The 27251-nt window shown below is 37.1% G+C and overlaps 1 protein-coding gene across 1 annotated transcript in view; it reads left to right on the forward strand.

Annotated features, from left to right (window-relative positions):
* Positions 1-27251, forward strand: part of DNAH3 (dynein axonemal heavy chain 3) — a 104838-nt gene that overhangs the window by 48840 nt on the left and 28747 nt on the right. The window contains exons 22-41 of the mRNA XM_053471658.1: positions 770-886; positions 1246-1425; positions 3808-3944; positions 6562-6763; positions 7579-7671; positions 7919-8029; positions 8419-8533; positions 12402-12600; positions 12746-12854; positions 13775-13888; positions 14659-14835; positions 15093-15184; positions 17862-18081; positions 20779-20913; positions 21344-21455; positions 21691-21932; positions 22705-22805; positions 22920-23025; positions 25991-26120; positions 26790-27026. Coding sequence (XP_053327633.1) covers positions 770-886; positions 1246-1425; positions 3808-3944; positions 6562-6763; positions 7579-7671; positions 7919-8029; positions 8419-8533; positions 12402-12600; positions 12746-12854; positions 13775-13888; positions 14659-14835; positions 15093-15184; positions 17862-18081; positions 20779-20913; positions 21344-21455; positions 21691-21932; positions 22705-22805; positions 22920-23025; positions 25991-26120; positions 26790-27026 — 2929 coding nt within the window. The remainder of the gene's footprint in view (positions 1-769; positions 887-1245; positions 1426-3807; positions 3945-6561; positions 6764-7578; positions 7672-7918; positions 8030-8418; positions 8534-12401; positions 12601-12745; positions 12855-13774; positions 13889-14658; positions 14836-15092; positions 15185-17861; positions 18082-20778; positions 20914-21343; positions 21456-21690; positions 21933-22704; positions 22806-22919; positions 23026-25990; positions 26121-26789; positions 27027-27251) is intronic.

Genomic DNA, 27251 nt, shown 5'->3' on the forward strand with positions numbered 1-27251 from the left:
TAATACTCTTGATCCATGTTCTTTGATTGGGAATTTTTATTAGCTGGACTGAAAGTACAAACCAACAAAAAAGGAGAGGGAGTGGACATAAATTATTTTTATATCACACAATGCCTTAGGGTTTAAAGAACATAGAAGGTGACCCATAATTTCTGCATTTAGTAATGTTTACAATCAGGGGAAACATCTTCCTTTTTTCTCATTTTTTTTTCCTTCGAAGTTCCAGCCCAGCAGAAAACAAGACTTTTAATGATGAAGTGTTAGCCAGTTCAGTAGGCTAGCATGCCATTATAATTGGCGGGCACTGACAAGGTTAAATCTTGAACCTTGGCGCTAGGGGAGTCTGCTGGGACAGTGAGCAAAGGACACAACCTGTAGAAAAAAAGGGTCTTATCTCACCTTTATACTGATACTCTTTATAATCTTCACCTTCACCCAATGGAAAACAAAATAAATAAAAAAAGAAAAACAGGTCAAATATTTAAAAATAAAAAAAACAATGGAAAAAAATCCCAGGGTGATGCAAGGTGAACTTTCCTATTAAAAGAACTTTCTCTATTTCCTTGAAGTAAAATAGAACGTTCATGTAAACAAAATATCTCAAACACAATTACGCTGATGGAAAAAACAAACACAAGGCACAGGTAGCTTTGATAAATTAATTTAATCGCTAACATATTGCTAGATAACAAAACCATTTATGGATCATATTCCCCGGAAACTGCCAATGTATCTCTCTACCTTTAATGTTTCTTTTATTTCTCTGCAGAACACGAATATCTTGTCATCTATCGATGATATCCAGTTGCTTCTTGATGACCATATTATTAAAACACAAACAATGTGTGGTTCTCCTTTTATTAAGCCGATAGAAGCTGAAGCTAGGGTAAGTAGCAATTGCATCAGTAATGGTCTCATCAATTACAACCTGCAGCGGAATTGATTTAATTAGGCAGGAGATCTTAATTCCTTCATTTATATCTTGACAATATACAAATATACTGTTAATCTGTTTAGCTGAAAGAAACCTGCAGATAATTGTATAGTTATATAACTAAGACAAATTGGAATGGTGATTGTCTTTTGGTGTTTGCATAGGAAATGTGTGTATCTTGTTTTTTTGTCATTTTGTAAAAAAATCTAATATTCTACATTAGGGACGGCAAAGAAGGATGGCCTGTACAAGTCCATGCATGACAAATGTTTTTTTAAAGCTATAAAATGTGTTCTCTACTACTCTTGTAGGAATGGGAGCAGACACTGGTTCTGATACAGGACATTTTGGACTCGTGGTTAAAATGTCAAGCCACCTGGCTTTACCTAGAGCCCATATTTAGTTCTGAAGATATTATCGCACAAATGCCAGAGGAGGGGAGGAAATTTGGCATTGTGGACAGTTACTGGAAGGACATAATGGCAGAAGCAGTAAGTAATAAGAATGGTAATTGCTTTATCGATATGTGATAATCATTTAAGGTTTTATCCCACATTGTGATGGTAGTTCACAGGTGGTAAACCAGGTCTAATTGTCACGCTTAGCATACCAGAACAATAGTGCAGGGTAGGACACTGTGTCCCAAGAGAGAGAGCCCGTCCATCCCAGAAGAGTTCTTCACCCTCCAACCAGTCCACCCTCACGTTGAGCTTTTTGGGACTGTAGGACTTGTGATAATCTTTCAAGGAAAGGGGACAAACTCCTAGGGAACAGAGGCAGGATAACCAGGATAATCTGTAGTCAGGAAACCAGAGGTTAGAAGAGTCGGGAAGCCAGAGAATAGAGTAGTTGAGGTCAAGCCGGGATCGCAACGAGAATAATCCAACACAGGAAAGCTTCTAGAACTGGAATACACTATGATTGGCACAGGTATGACCATCTAATGATGGCTCTGTGGCTTGTTATAGGACTTGCTATCAGTAGAGTGTGCTTGCCCATGGCCATTTTTAGTATGGCACAGATAACTCACAGAAGGCTGTCCCCGACGATGTACCAGAGGAGGCCGGCTATGGTGGCGGACTGGCGGGTGAGTGACACTAATAACATGCAAGAATTGCGTGGGACAGATGGGGCATAGTGCCTTCACCATTGGTTTCTTTTCAAGGGATTGTATATATAAACACATTAATTTGTTTTCTAAATAGTAATTTACTATTAATTGTCACTGTGAACCATGCACGCCTTAAATTGTAATAAAGGAATTGATTATTTTTCAGAGCAGATGTATTCCCCAGCAGCGAGTCCATAAAACCAAAGATAATTTGGCAAATCTTAAAAGTAATTTAGGAATAATAACATTTGTTGCAAGGAGCGCTAATTTCAATGAGTGAACGTTGGAGCTGAAATGCTGATTGTTTAGCTCATTAGAGGAATAAATAATCTTAGTCACTAGTGTACAGTCTGAAAGCCAAATGCTATCACAGACATAACTGCAGGTAGCACAGAGAGTTTCAGCATTTCAGCTGGAGCTTCCTTTTGGGTAGTCTGCTACAGTGTCTTGAAAACTGGGAAGAAGCGGCAGCTGCCCTAGTACTACCTTAGGAGCCTCTCAACATCTACCATAGCCAGCAGCTGCAATGAACTCTTCTAATGCTTCCTCCCTTGAATAACGTGCACCCCCTGCTGAATAGGACATCATACTTATGGATATCCTCATGGAGTGTTCATAGGCTAGTTTAACCCAGTGTTGGTGCCACTCTAACACTCCTCACCTGTTGTGAATAGCCGGTGACAACTCCTACATGAAAGCCCCTTTTTCATATACAAATGTATGTGTCAAATCTAGCAGAAACAGCCATAAGATCATCATGCTGTTTTTCACAAAAGACTGGGGGAAGCTATTTTCTTGTGCACTCCTAATTTCCTGCTGTTCCTTGCTGCAGCCTCCTGCTTTCAGCATTATTTCATTCAGCTTTGTAAATATCACCAAAATAAATTATTTTTTTTCTTTCATTTTAACAAGGCATCAGGTATGTGGAGAATAGCAAAATAATATTCCATGCTAGAGCAAATTACTTTTTGTAGCTTTTAGTTCCAGTTCATGGAAATTTGGAATATTGGTTCCACATCTATACCACCATGACTACAGTATTAACACTGATTTCGTTGTCACAAATTAATGTAGCTCCTAAGTCTGATGGAACATATTTTTAAAATATTTGGCATTAATCAATCATGCAGCATTAAATGGTATGTTTATTATATTTTTTAATATAATGTGGATTCCCATATTAACCCCTTCGTTACTATGGAAGACTTAAGATAGGGTAGAGGCAGTGACCTGTATGGGGGAGATATTTAGGGATTTTGTCTTAACTAATAGCCTAGCTAGCCAAGTACATAGAAACAGAGATTATTCTTGTTGTGCATCTTCGTGTCCGTTTATCCGCCACCATATTCGTTTATTTGGTATTCCGTTTGAACAACGAAAATGCAGTTCTAATAATACATGCTAAAAATAATGTCATAAAAATAAGTCATGACATACCTGGGGTGATTGTGAGACAAAGTGCTACATCTGGATGAACTGCCATAGAAAAAGACTCTTTTGACTGATTGTCCAAATGTTCCTCAGAAGTGCTCCAGCCCTTTGCGGCTGTTAAATTGCTGCACATTATCTTTCTCAAAAGGGCTTTGAGTTTAGCTGTCCTTGAAAGCCAATTTGCCAAACTAATTACTAAGTCATTTATCTCCTGATGGCCAAGGTAGCAGGACATCAGTTCACAAACGCAAAGAATTGTGCTTAGGACAGAATGTGTAATTACTAGTATATAATGGATTTTGCACCTACCAACAAATATTCATTTCATTAGGTAAAGGATAACAGAGTGCTTGTTGCAACAAAGCAGGACAACATGTTAGAGAGACTTCAGGAATCCAATATCCTCTTGGAAGAAATTCAGAAAGGTCTGAATTCATACTTAGAGAAGAAAAGATTATTCTTTCCAAGGTACGTTCTGTTAAAAAATAAATCCTCATGTGCTAGTTCACTGTGCCCCCTTCCTTAACCTGCAGTAAATAAATAAATATACCCTTTGTCTAAATCCTGCTTGTATCATTACTTAATTGTTTAAGTGTTTATGCATTTTCATCAGAATAAATTACTAAAATAGAGAAAGGATATAGAACTTTCTATTAATGAGGTTCATTTCAGAGTACACATTGATTTGGGAATAACATTTCTAAAAACTATACTTTGTAAATTATTCTTTTATCACAGCTATTTTATGCCAGCCACAATGGTATGGCTAAGATCACTGGGATCCACAGATACTTATCAAGGTATTATTGATAACTGTGACTTATTATTGACACAAAGTCAGGGATTTTGTAGCCTTTTATACTAAAAAGGTGCTAATGATTAGACTTGTGCATTCATCTTCGGGCAACATGAAAACGAACATGAAGAGTGCGTTTTCGTGTTCGTTCCGAAGACACGAAGAAGAGAAGAGAGCCGCGGTAAAACGTAGGCGAAGACGAAGACTCACACACGAAGAATCTTTGTGATCGTCTACTAATCTCCCCGGTCCCTTCCCCATCTAGCCTACCTTATCTTCACAGCATCGCAGGAGTTGACGGAAACGGAAATCCGCAGGCTCGCCGTCAGGGGTTACAAGGCAGTGCGAGTGAGCCTATTGGTCGTCTGCAGGGACCTCTTCTGGCATCAACCAATTGGTTGATGCCAGAGGAAGGCCCTGCAGGTGACCAATAGGCTCACTCGCACGGCCTTTTTAAATCCTGACAGCGAACCTACGGATTTCCGCTCCTGTTAACCCCTGCGATGCTGCATTAGATAACAGGAGCAGAAATCCTTAGGTTAAAGGGCCGTGCAAGCAACCAATAGGCTCACTCGCACGACCCCTTACCACTGGTTGCAGAAATAAATAAATAAAACAACCTGATTTAAAAAATACTACTGAAATATATACACTGAGACTTCAATATCCAATATCACAATCCACTCTTTAGGGCAAATTTAAATTCAGTCTGATTCCTAAAATATGTAAAGCTGTCTCATAGTAACCTGGAAGGGTTATAACATTTGAACATCTTGAGCTCGCCATACGTTATATACTGCTTAGTGAAGTGAGGAAGACGAGAGATTTAACATTCTTAAACTCCCACAAACTACTGGACTCACAAATATATCCCAGATGCATCTCCCTCTTCTCCTATCATTCTTTTTAATAAAAATATGAGACTCACTAGTATAATACAAGCAATAAAGATTTCCCACGTGTAACACAAACCCATTATTGCTCTCATGCAGCAGACTAAATTCTATTCTTGAGCCAAAATACATTCAGATATACCCTCGCTGTGCTGTTGCGTAATATGTTTACTGCATTGCAAATGACTAAAGCCCTTTGCAAGCACATCACGTCCGCCACATACCTCCATCGCTACACCGGATAGTTAATATGCATCTTGTGTTAATAGGTAAATGCTTTTATACCAGGCCTGCTTCAGGGTATTTAAATTAGCTGTCTAAGATTGTATAACAAGGAAACAAAGTAAGAAACTGTTTTCATTTACTATTAAATGGAACGCATACACAAGGCTCATCTACAGACACCAGACAAGCCAGAAGGCTTGTTGTTCCCTCAGAAATCTCATGGTGCTGCCACAACCACAATGGATTCTGGGTAGGCACATGCAAATAAGGTGAACAATTATCACCTTTTTCCAAAACTTGGGAAGAGGGAACTGGCTTGTCTGATGTCTGTAGATGAGTGTTTAATAATGCTTCTGCATACCCCTAAATTTTAGTGGAAGGGTTTTCCATCACCTTTACCCACCATAACATACATATATATATATATATATATATATATATATATATATATATATATATATATATATATATATATATATATATATTGTAAACTATAAGACAAATGGAAAAATGAATAAGTGTTGACAGTGGCGTATAGCTCTGTGATTGGTAGCTTTTCAGCTGGTGACAAAATACAACTCCCATGATTAAAAAGTGTTGGCAGATGGTCATGAGAGTCACAGCTCAGCCCTGTACCTCAGATCTATTTGGAATATTAAATGATCATGCCAATTGTCCCACCTGAGTCTTCTCGGTGAAACACACATAGCCTTCACCCTATAGTCCTGACGAAAATGTTAGAAAAGTAGGCTGGCGTGCATATTGGCACAGACAGAATTAAACTCTGTTGATAAGGGAGAAAGAATTGTGGGAGAGTGACCTGCGCTAAATAATCAAAACAATCACTAAAGTAAAGGGTGCTTTCCCCAAACTGCTCTAAATGTAACACTTAGCACAAGAGGTGCTTCAGTTTTGCCTTGGTCAATATGGCCAATAGCCAGAAGGTAGTAGTATTTGACATGGATGGCAGTTTGATAAACTGTGGAGTGAAAACCAAATTGACGCTTTCTATGTAATTGTGTTAAGAAAAGATTTGAAGCTGATGAAGGCATCCCTTAGAATAACGTGTACGCTTTCACTCTCATGACTTTAAATTTTCAAAATGTATCTAAGTGTTGATATTAGTCCCACTAATCATCATTAACGCAGATCAATTTCTTTCCTTGAAAAGGTTTTTTTTCCTTTCAAATGACGAACTCCTAGAAATCTTATCAGAAACCAAGGATCCATTGAGGGTGCAGCCACACTTAAAAAAATGCTTTGAAGGAATAGCCAAACTGGAGTTCACCGAAGATATGGAAATTACCGGAATGGTCAGCTCAGAAATGGAGACTGTCCCTTTAACACAGAAAATCTTCCCAGCCAAAGCAAAAGTAATTATATATGTTTATGTAAAGTTTATGCTGATGTAGGTGAAAATTACATGTATGTTGTGTTAATGAAGACACCAGATGTCATCCAAAACAATCACATTGTAACTCATTGACCTCAGGATAGTTGGAAGAGTATGGAAAGAAAAGAGATATACGGTATGTGACTTTGATGGCCTGGATTCTGAAGGCCAACATACTGTAGCTTGGAACTTCATGAAAGACTTGGAGACCATCCTGTAGATGTAGATGGTAGATGAAGTCATAGTTTTTAATGAAACTCAGACCTAGCGACTAATGTACCCTGGCCAGAATGCAATCATGATAGTGGGCTTCAAAGGAGGAGAACCTTCTTAGCTAAGATACAATCTGTGGATCCATGGAAATTTAGATGGATCAGCAGCTTCACCTCTGTGGGATCTCAGCAGAACAGAGGTCATATCACTTTTGTGTAATGTGACATAAGCTCTCAAGCCTTAAACATTGAAGAGATTTCTGACATATCTATGGGCTATGAAAAAACTTCAAAACATGCCTTGGGCATCCTCTGTAATAGAATTTAGGCACATTCAGTAATTTTAATTGAATTTCATTTTTAGGAAAGTGGCCATAAAAGCCAGTACAAGCTTCTATTTACACATTTCTAAAACTGGATACAGCCTCTTAATGTGTCTGTAAACATGAATGCTGACTGGCGCTCCTTATATCTTTCAAAATGAAGTTTTCTTTCAGGGCTCCATTGATTTAAGTTAACACTAAATCATCCCCACTTGTTTTAACGGTAAAAGCTAAATATTTTTTTGTTTCTTTAACTAAAGGGCATGGTTGAAAAGTGGCTTTTGCAAGTAGAAGAAAATATGTTATCTAGCATGAGACAAGTCATTTACGATGGGATACAAGGATATGTGGAGGTAAGGCACGTTTTCTAAATAGTATGGCGACCCTACCGTCTCAAAAATAAGTTGTGTGTTCTCAAACAATAATTCTTCTGCAAAATGATGTGATATATTTTATTCAACATGAAACCTGAATTTTAGTCGCCAGTATTTATTCACAGAACTGTAGTTACTTGTGGATGCATGTTCATGTTTGGGGTTGCTTTTTTCATGTCAAGGTCTTCCTTAAGAACATAGTGTGTTTTCTCTGCTTGTTTTTCAGGTCCCTCGTAAGCAGTGGGTCTTGCAGTGGCCGGGCCAAGTGGCCATCTGTGTCTCTTCTATTTACTGGACCCAAGAAGTATCTGAAGCAATAGTGCAAGGGACGTTACCTGTAAGTCAAATGTCTCTCAGTGTAAAATTCATACATCAGAATCACTTTATCACCTAAACACTAAAATTATTATATACGTTCTGAAAAAATCATTTTAACAAAGGCTTTCTTCAATATAAACCGGTGCTTAGTTCATACCATGCATTGTTTAGTGCTAATTTTAACAGTTTCCATTCTGGAGTGCCCATCAAAGTGGAATCACTGTTTATTGCAATGGTTGTATATTTCTCAGTTTTTAGGAACCTCGAGGGAATAAAAATGTTGAAAGATTATACTAAACTGCTGAATTATTGATTTAGTGGGATAATAATCCTATTTATTTTCCAATATTTCCAATCTACTAAATGTAACATACAGTACTTAACCATATTTTTCTTTATTTCCTTCAGTCTTTCTTGACTAAAAGTAATAAGCAAATCGGCGAAATAGTTGAACTGGTTAGAGGGAAATTGTCAGGTGGTGCAAGAGCCACACTGGGAGCACTCACGGTCATCGATGTTCACGGTAAGAACTATCAGAAAAAACCTCTTTCTGGAATTCATGATTTTGCTGGGTTTTTTTTTTAAATTCCATAAAGTAGTAGAATTACTTTGAGCCAAAGTGCTCTCCGTCCAGTACTAGAAATCTGCAGAGATGTGTATGGGATATGAGTTACAAAGTAGAAATTCAAATAATAATAAAACACAGAACAGACTTGTAACTTGTTATCTTTGGACAGGTCAGTTAGGTTGGTGGTAGGTACCCTTAGCTCTGTCCGAGCCCCCAGTCTTTGCTGATTTGTGTAACTGAATTCATACCATTAGTGTGGCATTTTCTGTTATCTTGTGGAAATGTGTGCTAATAACAGTTTGTCATGAAAAGGACCTGTGAAGCCCCATGTTTGGGTAAAAAAAGCAATTACACCAGGCTTCTGCATCCATAAAAATGCACTCTGTGGTTAAGAATTGTGATGGTAACTGTATTACCAGAGTCATGCACAAAACCTCTAAACATTTTAGAGATCATAAATGGGCCTATACTTTATAAAATTAGTTGCTTCTCATCTCCTTTCCAAGGACGCGCCGCCTCAAAAAAACACACAACCAATGGGACCTGGTCCACTTGCATGCCACGCTGCTGGACTAATACCATACCTTCCTTCCATCTACAGCAGGCTGGAAAAAGGCAAATATTTTAACGGCTCCAAGAATTGTGCCTATGAGCTGAGTTTCAACTTAGGATACCAAGTAGAGGACAGATGTTTGTCAAACGAATTATCTTAGCATCCCCCTCGCAAGTTACTGTGATGTGAGCTATGAAAACATATGCCAAATTCAGACAGTAATTTCTACTTATCCTTAAATTAGTTTCTTTACACCATGGATTTGGATCTTCGCTAGCTCAAATCTCTCATGTCCCATTTGGCTCACCAGTACACAGCCACAGGCATGTCACAATTCATCACCTCTTACGTCCCTGGGAATGTGAGAAAGCCCAGGAGGAGAGACCTCTTTGCGAGTGCATTTGAGTTGGTCTCCAAAGTATTAATGATGGTTCTTCATAGGTTAAAATTTTTTTTAAAACTTAAGTAACTCAAGAGTGCCTTTTATCTACACATCCTACGCTGTTATGCAGAAAAGATAAGCAACCTGGTATTATTAGACTGTTTGCTTTCATGGCATCTCATTCCAAGCGTCAATGTGTAAGCAGGCACAATGGATTTGATCTTTGCTGTGCCCTGTAATGATGCACAGTACTTTTACCTGACAAGGAAGCCCTAATTTATTACTCATGAAGTGCTACTAAATCATGCGTGACATTTACCAACGTAAACCTATAATTATGCTACCAAGACTGCGAGGAAAGGAGAACGGAAAATTATATTTGTATTATTTAAGGTATAATGCAGTGTCTGAACTGTAGAATTACAGACATTAGATTTCCAGAAGCTTTGTGACATTTTAATAGACATAGCATATACATTTATAAAACAATATGTCTGTGTCTAGCATGACAGAAAGATAATTAAATCTATTAAATAAAATGATTCTCACCTGCAAACATCACTTTTTAGCATCAGTTTCCCCGTTATAGAGCACCTTCCATGTTGAAATGTCTAATCTCAAAATGGCATTCTTTATGTCTATGTTTAAATAAAGCCCGACTACATATATATCATTGACATGATAACATGAGCAGGGTGTGTTTTAACGTGCAGGAAAAGTGAGTTATATATTGAGCTAAATAATGCCAATAATATAGACAAACAGGTGATTTATTTAACCCCTTAATGACAAAGCCAGTACATGTACAAAATGCATTGTTTTCAATGGGTTTAGGGACCAGCCATTGTCCTTAAGGGGTTACGGCTCCTTGTTTACAGTTAATACATAATTGAGATTTATAAATATAAACACAAGTGTGTTTTTTGCCATTAAACTTTTTCCCCAGAATGGAATAACATGTTACATATGGATATTGAACTGTACATCTGAAAGGCATGTGGCTTACATGATGTACTGGTCAATTTACATTCTTTAAACTAACAATATAATCTATCCATGTTGAGGTAATATTAATGAAACACAATATAGATGCCATGTTATGTAAAATATCATGCGTTCTAATATTCAAGTAACCCGTTTCGACTAACAGGAGCGTGTAGGAAGCATTAAGCATGTCGTATTCTAGTGTTACCGATATAAATTGTTAATTACAATCAAAGAATAGTATCATCAAACAGCGCAATGTTATTTATTTGGGAGGATAAAATAAATAGCACATTTTTGTGACACTCTTAATGGGGCTTAAGTAATAAAATAAGATGAAAGGGACCTGGGGGTTATAAGATCACATTTAATTGTGAAAAAACAGTGTAGCAAAGCAGCTGGAAAACCATTAGTATCAGAGCCATTAGCAGCACAATGAAAAATGTCATGATTAGAGTTGGGCGAAATATTATTAATCAGTGGAGGATCACTAACATGTTACCTGCTCACACTAACAACATACCAGTAGAAAATCATACATGAAAAACATATTAAAACCTCCGGGTGCATTGTATCCTTTAGCCAGGTTTAACGTTCCTAGTAGAGCCAAGGCTGGTCCTAGGGTTCTTGGTGCCCTCTCCCGGTGGTGGCAACCAGCTCAGTGTCTTAGGCAGCTGCCTAGGCCACCTATGTGGTAGGGCTGTCCTGAAAGTAGGCGGCCGTTTATGAGCTCGTACTGTGCCTCCGCTCTACCCTAGAACCAATACCATTAATCAGGAGCTATATAAAGGTATAATCTTATGGGAGTTCGACATACATTTCCTTTAAGGCAGTTGCCCATAAACACTTTGACTACAAAGCAAGCTTGTTGTGTTTCTCCTTTTTCTACTCAAACAGATTACGTGTCCCATTTACATTGCATGAAAATAAATTAGTTACAAGCCAGGACATATTATCCTGTTTAAAAACTGAATGCAATAAAATCCTTGTTAGAAGAAGTTGCATTTAGTTTTTGTGTTAATCCGTGTCACGTAAATCAGTGACCTTTCTCTAGTCATTCCTATTAGTCAGGGGAGCAGACAGCATTTTGTTAACCTAAGCAGGAATCACAATTTAAATTGCTATAGAAGCAAGTTAATTAGTTACAGAGGCAATAATCTAGAAGCTCACACCTTAAATTATAAACACACAGAACTGTGGTTTCCATATTGTGTGTGTCACTGCTTACTGTTAATGTTTTGGGCTTCTGATGATTATCTTAAAGGTGCAAAGAAGAATTTGTTTTGAGTTGTATATCATGAATAACTTTTTTTTGGCACTCATTAATAGAAGGGTTTAAATTATTATATATTTTTATATTAGTATTAAATTTAAAATTATTATTAGTTAATTTAAGGTACTAGGAGCCAGTATATATATGTATATATATATATATATATATATATATATATACTGGCTCCTAGTATATATATGTGTATATATATGTATATGTATATATGTATCCAGCAACCTTCCATACCAATTCCAAATAAAGTTTATAGTACCCATGTGTATATTTTATTCAGCACATACAATAAAAAAGAAAAGAAAGTATGCTGTGAAAAATGAATACATGGAAAACAAAGACTCCCTAAGAAGCTCTTTTATCAAGACATGAAAGTCTCTAGCTGGGATTGAAACGTCAAGCTTTTTTATTTACTGTGAATTTATAAATATATGTTCTGTATGCAGAGTTCATTTTAACTGAATTCCAAATGGCAAGATTCCATGCAGATTTGTGAAATATTCTTCATTGAATTCATATTCCGTTAGCGATGATTTGTTCCTTTGAATTCTAAGCAAGCATATGGCGATGACTATTATACAAAAGGAATAGAATGAACTCATATTCCGTTCTTCCACAGCGCGTGATGTTGTTGCAAAATTAGCAAAGGACAAGGTCTCAAATTTGAGTGACTTCCAGTGGATCTCTCAGCTGAGATATTACTGGGAAAAACAAGATGTCATGGTCAGAATGATCACCACAGAGGTCAAGTATGGATATGAATATTTGGGGAACTCTCCACGTCTGGTTATAACACCGCTAACTGATAGGTGCTACAGGTATGAGACACCCAAGTGCTTGCGTTATGATGTAACTAACATGGAAACTTAGTATCCCGATATTCCTTTCTTTATACAAAACCCTTCAACTAGGATAACAAAAATGATACACTCCAGATAATGCTGGTTCTTGTCTCCTGTGCAGAACCTTGATGGGAGCATTAAAGCTCAATCTCGGCGGCGCTCCTGAGGGCCCCGCGGGAACTGGAAAAACAGAAACAACTAAAGACCTTGCAAAAGCATTGGCCAAACAGGTAAACCTATATGTACCAACTGCTGTCTTTCTCTCACTACTAATAGCATTGTGATCACTTGGGACCCAAAAGTTCTAATTGTGGGGCGATCTGGAGGAACATTCTATTGGTTTTCCCAGTGAATATGCCAGATTTTGTACTTTAACACAGAATTACAATTTATAAGTATGGCCAAAAGTGTTATAAATATGTAAGGGGAGGGGTGCTAGTATTTCCAGATTAACCTTAATAAGAAAAAAAAATACCTGTACTCAATGCAGTAGAGTCAAGGAAGGATTTTACAAAATTCTTCTTGGACTGATCGTAGGATTCAAGTACAGTATTCACATAGAGATCATGGAAAATTAAAGAAAATTGGCATTAAATGCCCTGGCTGTGTCTTTAGTGGACGTTAGAGCTGGAAAATGTAAATCTGATTAAATCAGAGACAAAAAAATTTAATAATAACAATGAAAAATGATAGACGTTGATCAGTTGTGGAATAAATTATGGTTTCATCTCAGATCTGACATTCTTTAAACTTAATATTATTGCTTCCGTTACCTTTAAAGGTGCTGTTCCGCCTAGACATCAACTGAGTTTGAAGGCAAATTTAACCGTAAACTAAGCAGATCTGTCATTTTATTATTTCTATAAAATAAGAAAACCCTGAAGACAAGGTTCCTCAGCATGAGCTCTTTGTAATGTTTTAACAAACAGCAAACTGCTTTAACCACCTGGTGTCATATGAGTGTAGCCTATAATTAAAAACATTAAATGAAAAAAAATTAGACAAAGAAAATAGAAAAAAGTCCATGGGGGACTTGTACATTCTAAAGTAATAGCGATGGTGTCCGTAATGGTACAATGTGTTCCTTGTTTCTTAGCGCTTACAATGATTAATGTATTAAACTGTGTTACCTTGTCCTTCTCTTGTGCAGTGTGTTGTCTTTAATTGCTCTGATGGACTTGATTATAAGGCCATGGGAAAGTTCTTCAAAGGCCTTGCACAGTCTGGAGCCTGGGCTTGTTTCGATGAATTCAACAGAATTGAGGTAATCTTCATGTTCCTGATTTGTGCGTTCATTAGAATATAGATAATAGCTTTTATTTGATGAATAACAGTTTAAAAGCCTTATGGGATACACTATTCACTGTTCTACGTACACTGTTCTTGATCAGTTCTTTCAATTATACACAACACAAGATGCTTGTATTGGCTGAATAGCCTTTGCAGTTTTTGTTTACGGGGTGCAATGCAAGATTATTGAAACCTTGTAGCACCATCACATACCACAACCACATGGTCTTGAAGACCAAAATACATTGGGTGATGTTTAAACTAGCTTTGCCCCTGCTCAAACTCGTCCTATCGCGACATGTCAAATTACGACTTCCCAGCATGGTTGGAGGAAGCAAGGAATAAGCTGACTTGGTTTTCAATGGGGACTGTCTCATTTGCAGGTTAGATGACTTGTACAGGCAAATGCAGTTAGAGTCTTTAGCCAATGGTGATACCTTTTATCAGACCAGAGCTGAAAAAGATAAGGAGCCATATAAAGCTTATTTAACGCTACATCTTCTTCCAAGTTGGCACAATAAAATATATCAACTTCACCTAAAGAATCCATCGCAATGTGGACCAGTATGGCTATATCAGTTTTCCTATTCAAACTCAATCTATTTTATAGCACTTGATTGCAATTTCCAATGTATATAGAGTCTGCCTAGAGATACTGTTGTTCATTTCAGCATGCTAAATTACCAAAAATTCCGAGTTGGCACATATAGCAGGTTATTATACGGTTGTAAATGTTCCATCCAGGTTGAAGTGTTGTCAGTGGTGGCTCAGCAGATACTGAGCATACAGCAGGCAATCATCCGCAACCTGAAAACGTTCATCTTTGAGGGCACGGAGCTCACCCTAAATCCCACCTGTTCTGTCTTCATTACGATGAATCCTGGGTATGCTGGACGTGCAGAACTTCCCGACAATCTGAAGGCAAGTGCTGAGTGCTGATGTTGTCAAAGGCTGCCTGCATTACCAGTTGGTGTTATATCGGCTGTCATCGTTATCACCTCTGCCACCATTACTACATCCCTTTATCTCCTTAACTACAACTTACAGGCTTTCCTACTACCTGTTCGGCTTACTCTATGCTACCAATGCTCACTTTCTTATGCACTTTACATTAAATTGCATTCCTATGCTCACCTATTTCCTAAACATTACTTGGTCCCTCCATTTTTATTTTCCAGGCATTATTCAGGACAGTGGCTATGATGGTCCCGGACTATGCGTTGATTGGAGAAATTTCCCTTTACTCAATGGGATTCCTGGATTCCAGAAGGTGCAACTTAATTACAATTTCATATCGTCACAGTGCTTTGCTAATTCATTGTTGGGATAACTGGATGCCCAAGCTCTAGATGGTTATAATAAATTAAATTTGTTATGCTAACAGCTGTGACTTAAACTTTAATGTAGAAATATCCTATATACTCTCTGATAGTAAGCATAAATATTGCCTAGTGTAATCAGTGGCTCTTTTCTTCCATAGAGGAAGTAATCGCTCGTGTTAATTCATCCATTAACGCAATCCTTTATCCAGAGAGAATTAACATATTTCCCCATGGTTTTAATGCGTTTTAAAAGAAATCTTGATACAGCAACAGGGCTCTTTTGTAGCATAAGTGTTCTGTGCTAATCAGTCTTCTCAACTTTTTAAACTTTTATTGAAAAGTTATTTTAAATGACTACACCAAATACTTTTACTCGGATACATCTGCATTAGCATTTCTTTTAGAAAGGTCTTATGTGCATAAATGTTGACATACTGCATATGGCTGTGTCTGTAGAATGTCCTTAAGTATATTTAGGGCTCAATTTTGGTAGATGAAGGAATCGCTTGCCCTTTAAAGAAGTATAATAGGTATTTAAATATTCCCTTTTTTAAAGTGCATCCCATTTTCTGAAGTATTATATTTCGTAAGTCAGTGCACTAAATTAACTAATTTAGTAATGGCAAAAGAATAAAATATATCATCTTATGTTGTAAGCCATCCTACCTCACTGGTTTCAGGATATGGCGTGTTATTTCTGCTTCAAAAGCTATTTTTTTCATTTTGGTCAAATTATACTCTAGGTTTGGATGAAAAAAATTAAATAGACCAGATACTTTAGCTTTTACTAACTACATGCAAATGTTACAGTCTTATATAGAAGGGAAATAAATCCCTTATCGATAAATTAAAAATATATATATAATATAATAGTTTGGTAGAGCTGCTATTATGATACACTATAATAGACTGATTATGTTTGAAACTTCCATGTACTTTTCGTCGGTTTGCCTAGTGTGGGTCCCTTTAGGAGAGTTTGTTTGCATATGGTAACCTTACGGCGTACGGCAGATCAGGTTGGTCGGTGGAGGGAAATCTAATCTCGCAGCCCAACATCAGGCAGCGCGTTGAATGTGTGTGAATAATTCCAAAAGCTGCTATGACAATGTAATGAAAAAAGTCACATTTTAATGCCCAGGGATATATTTTTTCTGTTTTCATCTATTTATTTTTTTCGGATTGTGCTGAAATAGTTACATACACTACCCCCTCTCCCAGACATGAAGCCTGTTGGACATTGAGAGTTATTAGTTTGTAGACAGATAATTACCTGTTAGATATCCCTGGTGCTGACATTTACATTGCCGATGGAGCCCTTCAAATTACCCAAAACTCTCTAAAACATACTTAATTCTAGATCTTTGTATACTCGTGTATCTAGTAAGTTGGAGAAAGCAATAGGTTATGAGTTCATGTAATTTAGAGCAAGTAGCTGGTCGATATCAATTTAGCTGTCTGTCTGTTTAATTCTGCCGGTAGCCAGTTCATTTTGTACAATTGTCTCTGCATTAAAATGCCAAGCGTACAGTAATTTTTCTTGGTAGGGCACTCGGAGCTCTCCCTTTTCTGGGGCAGCGGCTTCATGAAGGGGTGGGCCTAGTTGATTGTTGGAGCAAGGCTATGCCCAAACAGCCTTCCATGACGTGGGGGTGAAAGAGAAATGGGTGGGGAATGGGCATGGAGGAAAAAGAAACCGAGTTCCCAAATATGTGAATATGGTTCCAGTCCATTAACAGAAACCATGTGTACTGTGCCTGAAACCCCACTAAAGAAAACACATCTCTGGAGAGATCCCAGGTTTCATGAGAAAGGGCAGAATTTAAAGGGACCACACGGTTATCATACGCTTTAAAGTGCATGTGATGGCAGGGATGTCCCTTAAATGATGCAACAGAGTACAGGGTGCTTATTTTTGTAGTAAGCGAAGAGGATGATAGAATTGGAAGCCATGGTGTTCATCAGAACAGCTGCAGCAGTCTTACTAGGGCAAGGATTTGTCATGAGCTGTCACATTTTCTATTTCCTCTCGCACAATAAAACATATGCATATTTGGAATAGCTAAAATCCTTGGAAAAATCATGAAACAATTAATGGGCAGAACTCATCAAAGAATGTAATAACATATGTCAATGTATTTATTAACGTAATAAAGCGATCACAATAGAAAACCACATCAGTACCAAACGTGTCATGAAGAAATACTGAGATGTAAATGAGGTTGATGAAAGTGATAATATTTGGACCATGTGATAGATTATCAGAAATGCAAACAGCGATACCATTCAGTTTTTGGTAAAAAAAAGTAAAGGTGCTTAAAGCCATAGCACGCTTTAGTAGTACTTAATCACTTTTGGCACATGTGCTTAAACACGTTTCTGCTTTTTTTTACATTTATGTATTGCAATGGTTCCCTCAGCAGAAGGCACTACGGATTTTACAGTTTTTAATATGATTATGTTATATTTTCTTTGTGTCTACCAAGCCTATTTGGGGCACTAATTGGCAAATTTGACTGGTGAATTATGTAACATCTTAGTGTCTGCCGTCTCTACTCTCGCAAATGAATTCTAGTTATTTTAATAAATGTTTAAATGTGAAATATATGTCATTATTTCGTTTCTCAGCTTGGCCCAGAAAATCGTTGCCACTTACAGACTGTGCTCCGAGCAGCTATCATCCCAGCATCACTACGACTATGGAATGCGGGCAGTGAAATCCGTTCTCACTGCCGCAGGAAACCTCAAACTGAAATATCCAGAGGAAAATGAGAGCGTCTTATTGTTACGCGCTCTTCTGGACGTGAACCTGGCAAAATTCCTAGCACAAGATGTTCCTCTTTTCCAGGTAACATTAATTAAAAGAATATTGGGTTCTGGTAAGTGAGCAAGGGGTAACTGGCTAGATTCTGGCAGCCTACAAAAGTATATATATATATATATATATATATATGATACACGAAATGAAATTAAGCTCACCATTTTTGTTGTGTACAAGCATCTCCCAAAAATAAGCCTCATCATTATGTTTATTTATAGTATATCACTAGAACTGTGATTTTGAAATTTAGTTTACTGAAATTTTTCTATGTAATGACTGAATTACTAATTTTTCTCTGAACAATAATGAAAGGCTTTATGGGAGAAATTAGGCAGGATAAGGGCAAATTACTTCAGGAATGATGCAGAGAATGGCCCAAATAGACCAATTCAAAGATGGAACTAGGAGGGGCTGACCGTAAACTTATCTTCCTTAGGTATGGTTATATAGACAGGTGCCTGATCTATTTTATCGAGAATCACGTACATTTTATAGAAAGAATATTTAATCTGATGCTCGCAGGTATTACTGAAACCGAACTATCTGATGAAATAATATGTGCTCCTGTTTAAAGCACAATTTTTGCTACAAATTGGGTAAAGCAATGTTTAGCTCGCCACCTGTCATTACATAAGTTAAGATCGGCACTTCTGTGAGGACAAAATAATTACCAGCTGTTAGGGAAAACAGCGAAGCTCACATTTACATAAATAACAGCTCAGAAGTGGATATTGTGTGATTGTGGGGCCTGTATGCCATCGGCGCAGCCCTAAGACTCGCTATATATATATATATATATATATATATATATATATATATATATATACATATTATGTTTTTGGATGAAACCTAAATGATGCAATAACAATACTATTTTCTTTTGAGGATATATAATTATTTGTCACCCCTTTTAACATATCAGTACATAAAAAAATTGTAATTACTGCAAACAACACTTTAACAACATCTCAACTGTGTTTCTATGCAACAAACTCTAATTTGGCTCAGAAAGCAATGGTAATATTATTCTAATTTCTAAGCCGTAAGGCTTGTAACTTTCACTTATAGTTAAGTGACTGGGTCAGCACAAACGCCTTGGAACACTTTACCTGGCACATGCCGGAACATTAGTAAATTGCTTGCTAGGCTCTCATTACCATGCTTCTGGGTCTCCTCGTGTCAGGAGGTGCTTAATGGATGGTTAATTGGGCTTAATCAGAGAAGCTTCCAATAAACTTTTAAGTGTTCTGTTTTCAAAGAAGTACGACAGAGATGAACGAAACAGACGCTAATCAGTGCTCTTAAAGACTTTGGAGAGACTGAAAAGTTTGAAAAGGAATCACAAAATCAGTTGAACAGTCATTAGCATAACCTACATACATTTTCCTGTTCAAAGTAAAAAGGCGGAAATCAACTTCTGCATAAAAATAGCAATCCCATATAAACACTAACTAAATAACTAACATCACGTGTTTTCATTTGTTTTCATTTTTTTTATATATAAAGTAATTTTACATGTAAAATATCTTCATCTAATAGCTTCACGTCATTAGAAGTATTGATTTATACTGCCTATTTTACTGGTAGATCTAAACAGGCCAACCAACAAATGCTATTGTTCAATCCTGGCCCTGGCAATACATTGACAGTAATGTAGGTTAGCATTCATAAAAGCCTGGTTTTATCGCTTTTTGGTCTGTAAGCTTCCTTTATCTGCAGATCTGGTGGCTGGCATTGTTATCAGTCATGTAATGACGTTGGGTGGCTTTTCTTGATCAAACACCACACTGAGCTAATTCTTTATGGCAATGCTAATGAAGTCAGTCCCTCCATAGACTTTCATTAGTTAGAAGGTCCAGATGGGGATTAACTATGAGCCATTGTAATGTTTGCCACAAGCCAAAGTGCCAAAGTATACTGTATGTCTAGTAGATTGGGCTAAGATAATAGAGATAGAACACATACAGATGGTTAATATGTAGGCAAAATATGCATTTATATCATGATTTTTAAACAAACTTATCTTGATTCTGGTATCAGTGATAAAAAGTTAGGTCTTTCAATATAGGCCCATTAAAAAAATGAATGGAATGCCCCATGCTGGAGCATTGGCTTAAACTTCACATTTTCCCACATTTCCACGTTTCAGTCACAACACTGTAAGTCTGTGACATGGTGGTAATGTTTCATTAAGTATTCTTGACAAATAAAACAAATCCATAACTCATGCATCTGTCTATAATTTGGTTTACTGGTGCTAACGACCTGGAAAATAAGAGTCAGTGATCTGAGAAATCTCACATCAAGAAACTGTGGAACAGATTTTATTTACATATTTATAACATTATATTCCACTTCAACCAAATGGATATATGCCGTAATACTAAACAGTCAAAGGACGTGGGTCTGCTTTCCAATGCCATTTATGGAGCGCCATCTTTTGGTTGTGCAGAATAGGATAATGTTACCCGAAATAAACCGCTGATGTCCACATCTTTAAGAGCATAGTCTGGGCCAACAGGACACACGTGACCCATAGGGTAAACGTGATCTACTACAGCAGGGATGTCAGACTTCAGGTGATTGAGCTGCCAGCACTCATGATGGGATATCGAGAAAATCCTGCCTGGTTCTGGTCCTTGAGGTCAGGAGTTTGGCACTCTTTTTAACTGGGTTAATAAGCTGCCATTATTTAGTGTTCACTATTTTGATTTTCTTCTACAGGGCATCATTTCTGATCTTTTCCCTGGAGTGGTCCTTCCCAAGCCAGATTATGACCTGTTTGTCAATGCTGTTAAAGAAAACATTGCAAAACTGAAGTTGCAGCCCGTTCCTTGGTTTATTGGAAAAATAATACAGGTGATGTTATAGATAGACATTTTATTATTGAGATGATGACATTCTTAATTTCTCCCTTTGCTACTGAAGGATTTTAGCGGGCAAACTCTGAAGATCTTATCTGTTCTGCCTCGATAGTTCTTTCACGCTATCGGTGGAATATATAACTGTATTTCATTTATTGAATTTAGTTGCATTTAGAAGTTTTTGTAAAACAATCATGCTATTTCACAAGAGTTAAATAAATGAGTATTTGCTGCGGCTAAGCAAACTCTGTTTAGGCCTAAGGAAGAACTAAATCTGTGCTCTCACTGGGAGATCGAGGAATTGTTTTCATGGGAAATTAAATTAATGATACATCACTTCCTAAACAAAAATCACTCCTTTACAACCTTAGAGAAATAATGTAGCTAAACCTCTTTACTTTAATTTGATTTTATTTTTGCTGTAGATCTATGAAATGATGCTGGTGCGCCATGGATTCATGATCGTTGGAGACCCCATGGGTGGAAAAACATGTGCTTATAAAGTGCTAGCAGGAGCGCTTTCTGATTTGTATGCAGGTAAAAGGGACAATTGTTTTAAAAGGGTGCCATAAGTACGGGGGAGTAATGAACTGTTCTAAAAGGTCCCTTAGGCTCAAGGCACAGGCATGGGCAGAGCCCTATAACCACGGCCCCACGAATAAAGTGTCCCTCTGACCATTAGAAAATGTACGTGTACCTAAATGTTTAGACATACTGTATGGGTTTAAATATTTGTATATGTATAGACATATGTTACACTTTCTTTGTTCAGCTAAATCAATGGATGAATATGCAGTGGATCTTAAAATCATTAACCCAAAAGCCGTTACCATGGGCCAGTTATACGGGTGTTTTGACCCAGTAAGCCATGAGTGGACAGATGGAGTGTTGGCTACTACATTCAGAGACCAGGCATCTTCGACTACAGATGACAGAAAATGGATTATATTTGATGGTCCCGTGGATGCTGTTTGGATTGAAAACATGAACACAGTCCTTGACGACAATAAAAAGGTAACTTTAGAACATGTTCTTTATACTGTGAATATCAAGACATGCAGCTAGATTCAATACAGATATAAATCTAAAAGAGTGAAAAGGAAAACAATGAGTTAAAACATACATTTTCATGATTTGTGGGTTGGTCTTTCTGGGTACATTTTTGGGCAATATTCCTTTGTTGGTCATTAAACATTACATTATATATATATATATAGTTTTCAAGATTAATGGCATTAATATATTTTGACCAAATTACCTTGGTGCAGTAGTAATGTTGAAATGATACCATAAGCACCCCTCCTGTTTCCAAAAAACATCTCCTCTACATAAATCAGAAAGAATGTAACTCTAGAGAAGGTTAAAATGAAACCTAACTGAATAATGGTACATTGCAGAAAAGAAAATGTTTACATAATATAGACAACTTTCTGTGTTCTGTTACAATTGAGATAAGAATAGGTTGAGATGTCATGCTCGCTCTAACAATAAATTACTGTATTTAACGTGATGTAATTTAAATATCAATACAATGGCATATTGGTTAAGTAACCCTATGTACTTCCTTACACTTTCGATGACATCAGTAATCTGAATATGATTGATGCTGGCATTTGAATCAGTTAGATCACTGAATCTTCTTAGTAATGTATCATATAAAATCTATTAAGCATTTTAATCCCTGGCGAAAGTCAAATTATGAAAAAATCAAAAGTAGCACGACTGGTACACCTGATGCAATCGACACTTTACTGTTGGACATTTTTGTCACGATGTGTCCCTTTAGCTTTGCCTCATGAGTGGCGAAATCATACAGATGAATTCAAAAATGAGTTTAATCTTTGAGCCTGCTGACTTGGAGCAAGCTTCTCCGGCGACTGTGAGTAGGTAAGTGGCTTTCTCTTCATATTGTGATGTTAGATAATAATATATTAACAGTCTGCCAGCTTCAATTTGTGTCATCTGGTGTTTCATCCTTGTCCTCTGTTTTCATTCACCCAGGTGTGGCATGATCTATATGGAACCCCACCAGCTTGGATGGAAACCTTTGAAAGATTCCTACATGAACACGCTGCCTGCAAACCTCACAGATGACCACAGGGAACTGGTAAGTACGCGAACTGCTTATGATTAATTCAAGCTTGAGCTGACCAAGCGGCGCAAGTGATAATTCATTCCCACCGTAGAGTGCAATTTACTTATTAGGAGAGTAGATATCCGAAGTTCCATTAACTAATAATAACAGGTTTGGATGTACGTGCTACATTTCTAACTGCTGGAAGCTATTTAGCTCTATAAGCCCAAGAGATATTGGGGTCTTTAGTTGAAGTGGATGTGGATATCATTTATTGGGCCAACATGGAAAAAGATGTAATGTAACATAAATTCTCAGGACCTCAGAGGTCCCTGCAGATGGAATGGCAGAAAAAGGAGTAGGGAGTCTTAAATACACACAAAACAAATAGAAATTGGTGCATAAAGAGAATGAGTCACTCGCTGATCTCTACAGTGAATTATGGCTGCCCTGCGGATACATAGAAGGCTGCATATTTTGTTGTCCTACTTTAATATGAACGTGTGTGTATATATATATATATAAAATGCAGTATGTATATATACATATATATATATAATGCAGTAAGGGACAGTGATAATATCGTTCTGTCTCATTCCCCCACATCTCCCTAATATATTGCAAGCTCGTAGAAGCAGGGTCCTCGTCTCCTTATCGACTTACATCTGTTCAAGTTATTGTTAATTTCTAAATTGTCAATTTTGATGTTTTTGTATATTTTGTATTCTCTGATTGTAATAGTGCTATGAATCTGCTGATTTACATAGATACAATGTAATAATAAAAAAAACAGAACAAAATGCATCTATAATTGGTATAAAGTCGTTTTCTGGGAAATAGAAATTCAGGATCACACAGCAGTTCAACAGTTTTGCGGAAAGGGCCAGAAGGAAATGCGTACTTCTCTTCATAGGGTTTAACCTATATGACACTTAAATGTAGCATCAGTCAGTCCATGAGTCATAAGAATAAAAATAGCTAAATTTCAATGGTGCCCACAAACGGCATACAAAAAACATAAAAAATTATTAAAAAAGAAGCAGCAATATTTATAAACATATTTTTGCTTTAATTAAATGATTTGCAGTGGTTATGTGAAACCTCACATCTACCCTGAATTAGATCTGTGGTTTAATAGAAAGTTAGAATGACGGGTAAGGGCTGTAAAATTACATATACAGTGAGGGGGTGGTGCGAGAGGCAAGGAGCAAGTGAGTAGATAAGTATATAAGTATGATAAGTATGTGTGAATGTATGCATGTATATTAGAAAATAAAATATAGGTATAGATGTATATGTGTGTTACCATGAGTGCATGTGAGCATGAATGTGTATGTGTAAGTGTTTGTGTGTTGGCATTGATGTGTTAGTGTGCTAGCATAGATGTGTATGTGTAAGTGTTTGTGTGCTAGCTTGGATGTGTATGCATAAGTGTTTGTGTGTTTTCATGGTTGTGTAAGTTTTTGTGTGGATGTGTATATGTACATGTTTATAGATTAGCATGAATGTGTATGTGTTTGTGTGTTAGCATGAATGTGTATGTGTGAACATGATTTTGTATGTAAGTGCTGTGAGAGGGAGTGTGTGTTAGTATGAGTGTGTAAATATAGTGTATCTTAGCGAGTATGAGTAAGAATATGTTAAAGTATGTGTGTTAGCATGAGTATGTAAGTGTATGTACATATGTGTACCAGTGCTTATGTTGGGGAGGGGGGCAAGTTTGTACTTGTCCCCCAGGCCAGAAGGTGAATGCCTTTTCCTAGATGGTAGACGTAGAACACATGAATATATATATTTGACAGTACTAGAAAGCCACCTTGCATATCAAGCCTGACAACCCTCTACCCAAATAATCTAGTACATTCCTCGATTATATATGCACTTTATTAAACTTTACGTGCAGACTTTTGGTTTACCCTTACCTTTTCTGACAGAATGTTATTATTTGTACCCATATAACCTACTATGTTGACATAGCTGCATTTTCTGACTTTTAACTTTAAACAACAAATATTTGCTCTTTGCATTACCTTAGTGTTTTATCGTCGTAAAAAAACCAAACATCTGTACCGTATGGTTTGGTTCTGTTCATTAGGAGTAGTGGCATTAATTAAACTCGTGTCTTCATAATTCCCCAATGTCTGCCTAACGTTTTCCAGAAACACCCACAACTTGTATAAGGATCCTGTGTTTGTGGCCAACCTTTGACCATGAATACTATTTATTAATGAAGATGATTGTGGAACTGGTTTCCCTTGTAGCCTTACACTTAGAGCACCTAATTCAATTTTCTTCAACAGTGGAAAGATCGACTATGCTTCAATGCAAAAAAAAACAAAACAAAACCCAAAACAATTTATTGATGACAACTAAGCATGCCTCCCAACCTCTCAGGTGTCCAAATTGGAACACCTGTCTTGGGAATGGGGGTAGAGGTAGGACTAGTAATGGAAGTAGGAAATGCAAGACAGTGGAGCAGCTCGTAAAAACAATAACATTGGAAAAAATAGTTTAGTTACTCCAACAGTGACTCAGACTTTTCAAGAACTATTATGCAGAAGGTTATTCATCTTCTGCAATCAGATGCATGAAACTGAAAGCTGTTATGCACTAAGAGCTTGAGGATTTAATCCTGTTATTGGTCTAGAATCATGTTCTTACCTTAATCAATAACAAAAAAGCATCAATTCTCATTTTGAAAATTTAGAGGAAAAGCTGGTTTGCGTCTTTTTAACATTTTATTTTATAGCCCAATTTAATGTCTGCATCATGCTTTCTTATAATTTGCCCCTGATTCCACCATTTCCCTAAGTTTTACAGAAAGCAAAGTGAATCTTGCCTGACTGATCGGTTTAAAGAACTCCAGCTTTGTCTATTACCACGTAATGACTCACAGCACAGACTGCTTTCACTTGGTATTATTGTCTGTTTTGCTTCTCGAGTTCATGTATCAAGCTTTTAGATGATAACATTTCATAACTTTTTATTCTACTTTCAGATTAATGACATGTTTAACTGGCTCGTTCAGCCTTGTTTAGATTTTATTCGCCTTGAATGCAAATTTTTGGTGAAAACATCTCCAATCCACTTGACATATAGCATGATGAGGCTCTACTCTTGTCTGCTTGGTAAGTATCATTGCTCCACTTTTTCTCATCTTCTAGACTGTATTTTTCTCAATACTTAATATGATTTCTTTATAATGCTGCTACGCTTGGATCAGTAAGATATATTTTAATGATTTCAGTATTCTTGAAAGACTCTAAATATACTTGAATATATGTTATACATACATTGTCATTAAAGCTACTTGGGTGGCAAATTAAGATGTGTGCCTTTTGTCTTCTCCGTATTTACCATACACATTTAGACACTTTAATTATTACAGAAATTAGGCACAAACTATTTTGATGGGCTTAAAATTGGTAGATTTAAGAAGGGAAACCATTTTACCATTGGCTTTGGGAGGTCCCCTTCTGTGAAACTGCTAAAGACCTGTTGAGTAGCGGAGGCAGCAGGTGAGATGCACCTACTGGATTACCAAGTTAAGTTGGAAATATACATTGAAAGTTCAGCTTTTAGAAGCTGAGGGTACCACACGTTTTATGCCATATATCCTGTTAAGATTGTGAAACCCACACTTTGTTACATTGAGTGATTATTATAAGCGTTTGACTATGTGGACAGGTACATAACCAGTCGATTTGGCACCCTTGATCACTGCGTCTAAACTTAGAACTCATCCACCAAAAGTGTGCCTGGTGATAAATATCATTACATCTTTTTCTTTCATTTAGATGAAATAAGGAGTTCTGGTGAAGATGATAAAGAGCCCATGTCCAGCCAGCAGATCACACTGTGGCTGCAGGGCCTCTTCTTGTTTGCCTTGTTGTGGACAATCGGCGGAACCATAAATGCGGACAGCAGAAAAAAATTTGATGCTTTCTACCGCAACCTTTTAATGGGAATGGATGATCGCCACCCTCGACCCAAGAGTGTAAAACTAACAAAAAACAACTTGTTTCCTGAAAGAGGTATATATATATATATGTAGCTACAGGAAACTTTCCATCTGGGAATATTTTCTCCTGAGCTAAACAGTAAACTAGCTTAATCATAGAGCTGGTCTGTCTAGGGCTGAACATACAGTTTCCAGTTTTCCATATGATCTTTTGTCTCTAGCACACTTCGCCTGCATGTATTGGCATCGTAATATCGTAGCATCGTACCTATATAGGGGTCTATTTCAGATGTCTAGA

The sequence above is a fragment of the Spea bombifrons genome, chromosome 7 (assembly GCF_027358695.1).
Source record: "Spea bombifrons isolate aSpeBom1 chromosome 7, aSpeBom1.2.pri, whole genome shotgun sequence".
Lineage (NCBI taxonomy): Eukaryota > Metazoa > Chordata > Amphibia > Anura > Pelobatidae > Spea > Spea bombifrons.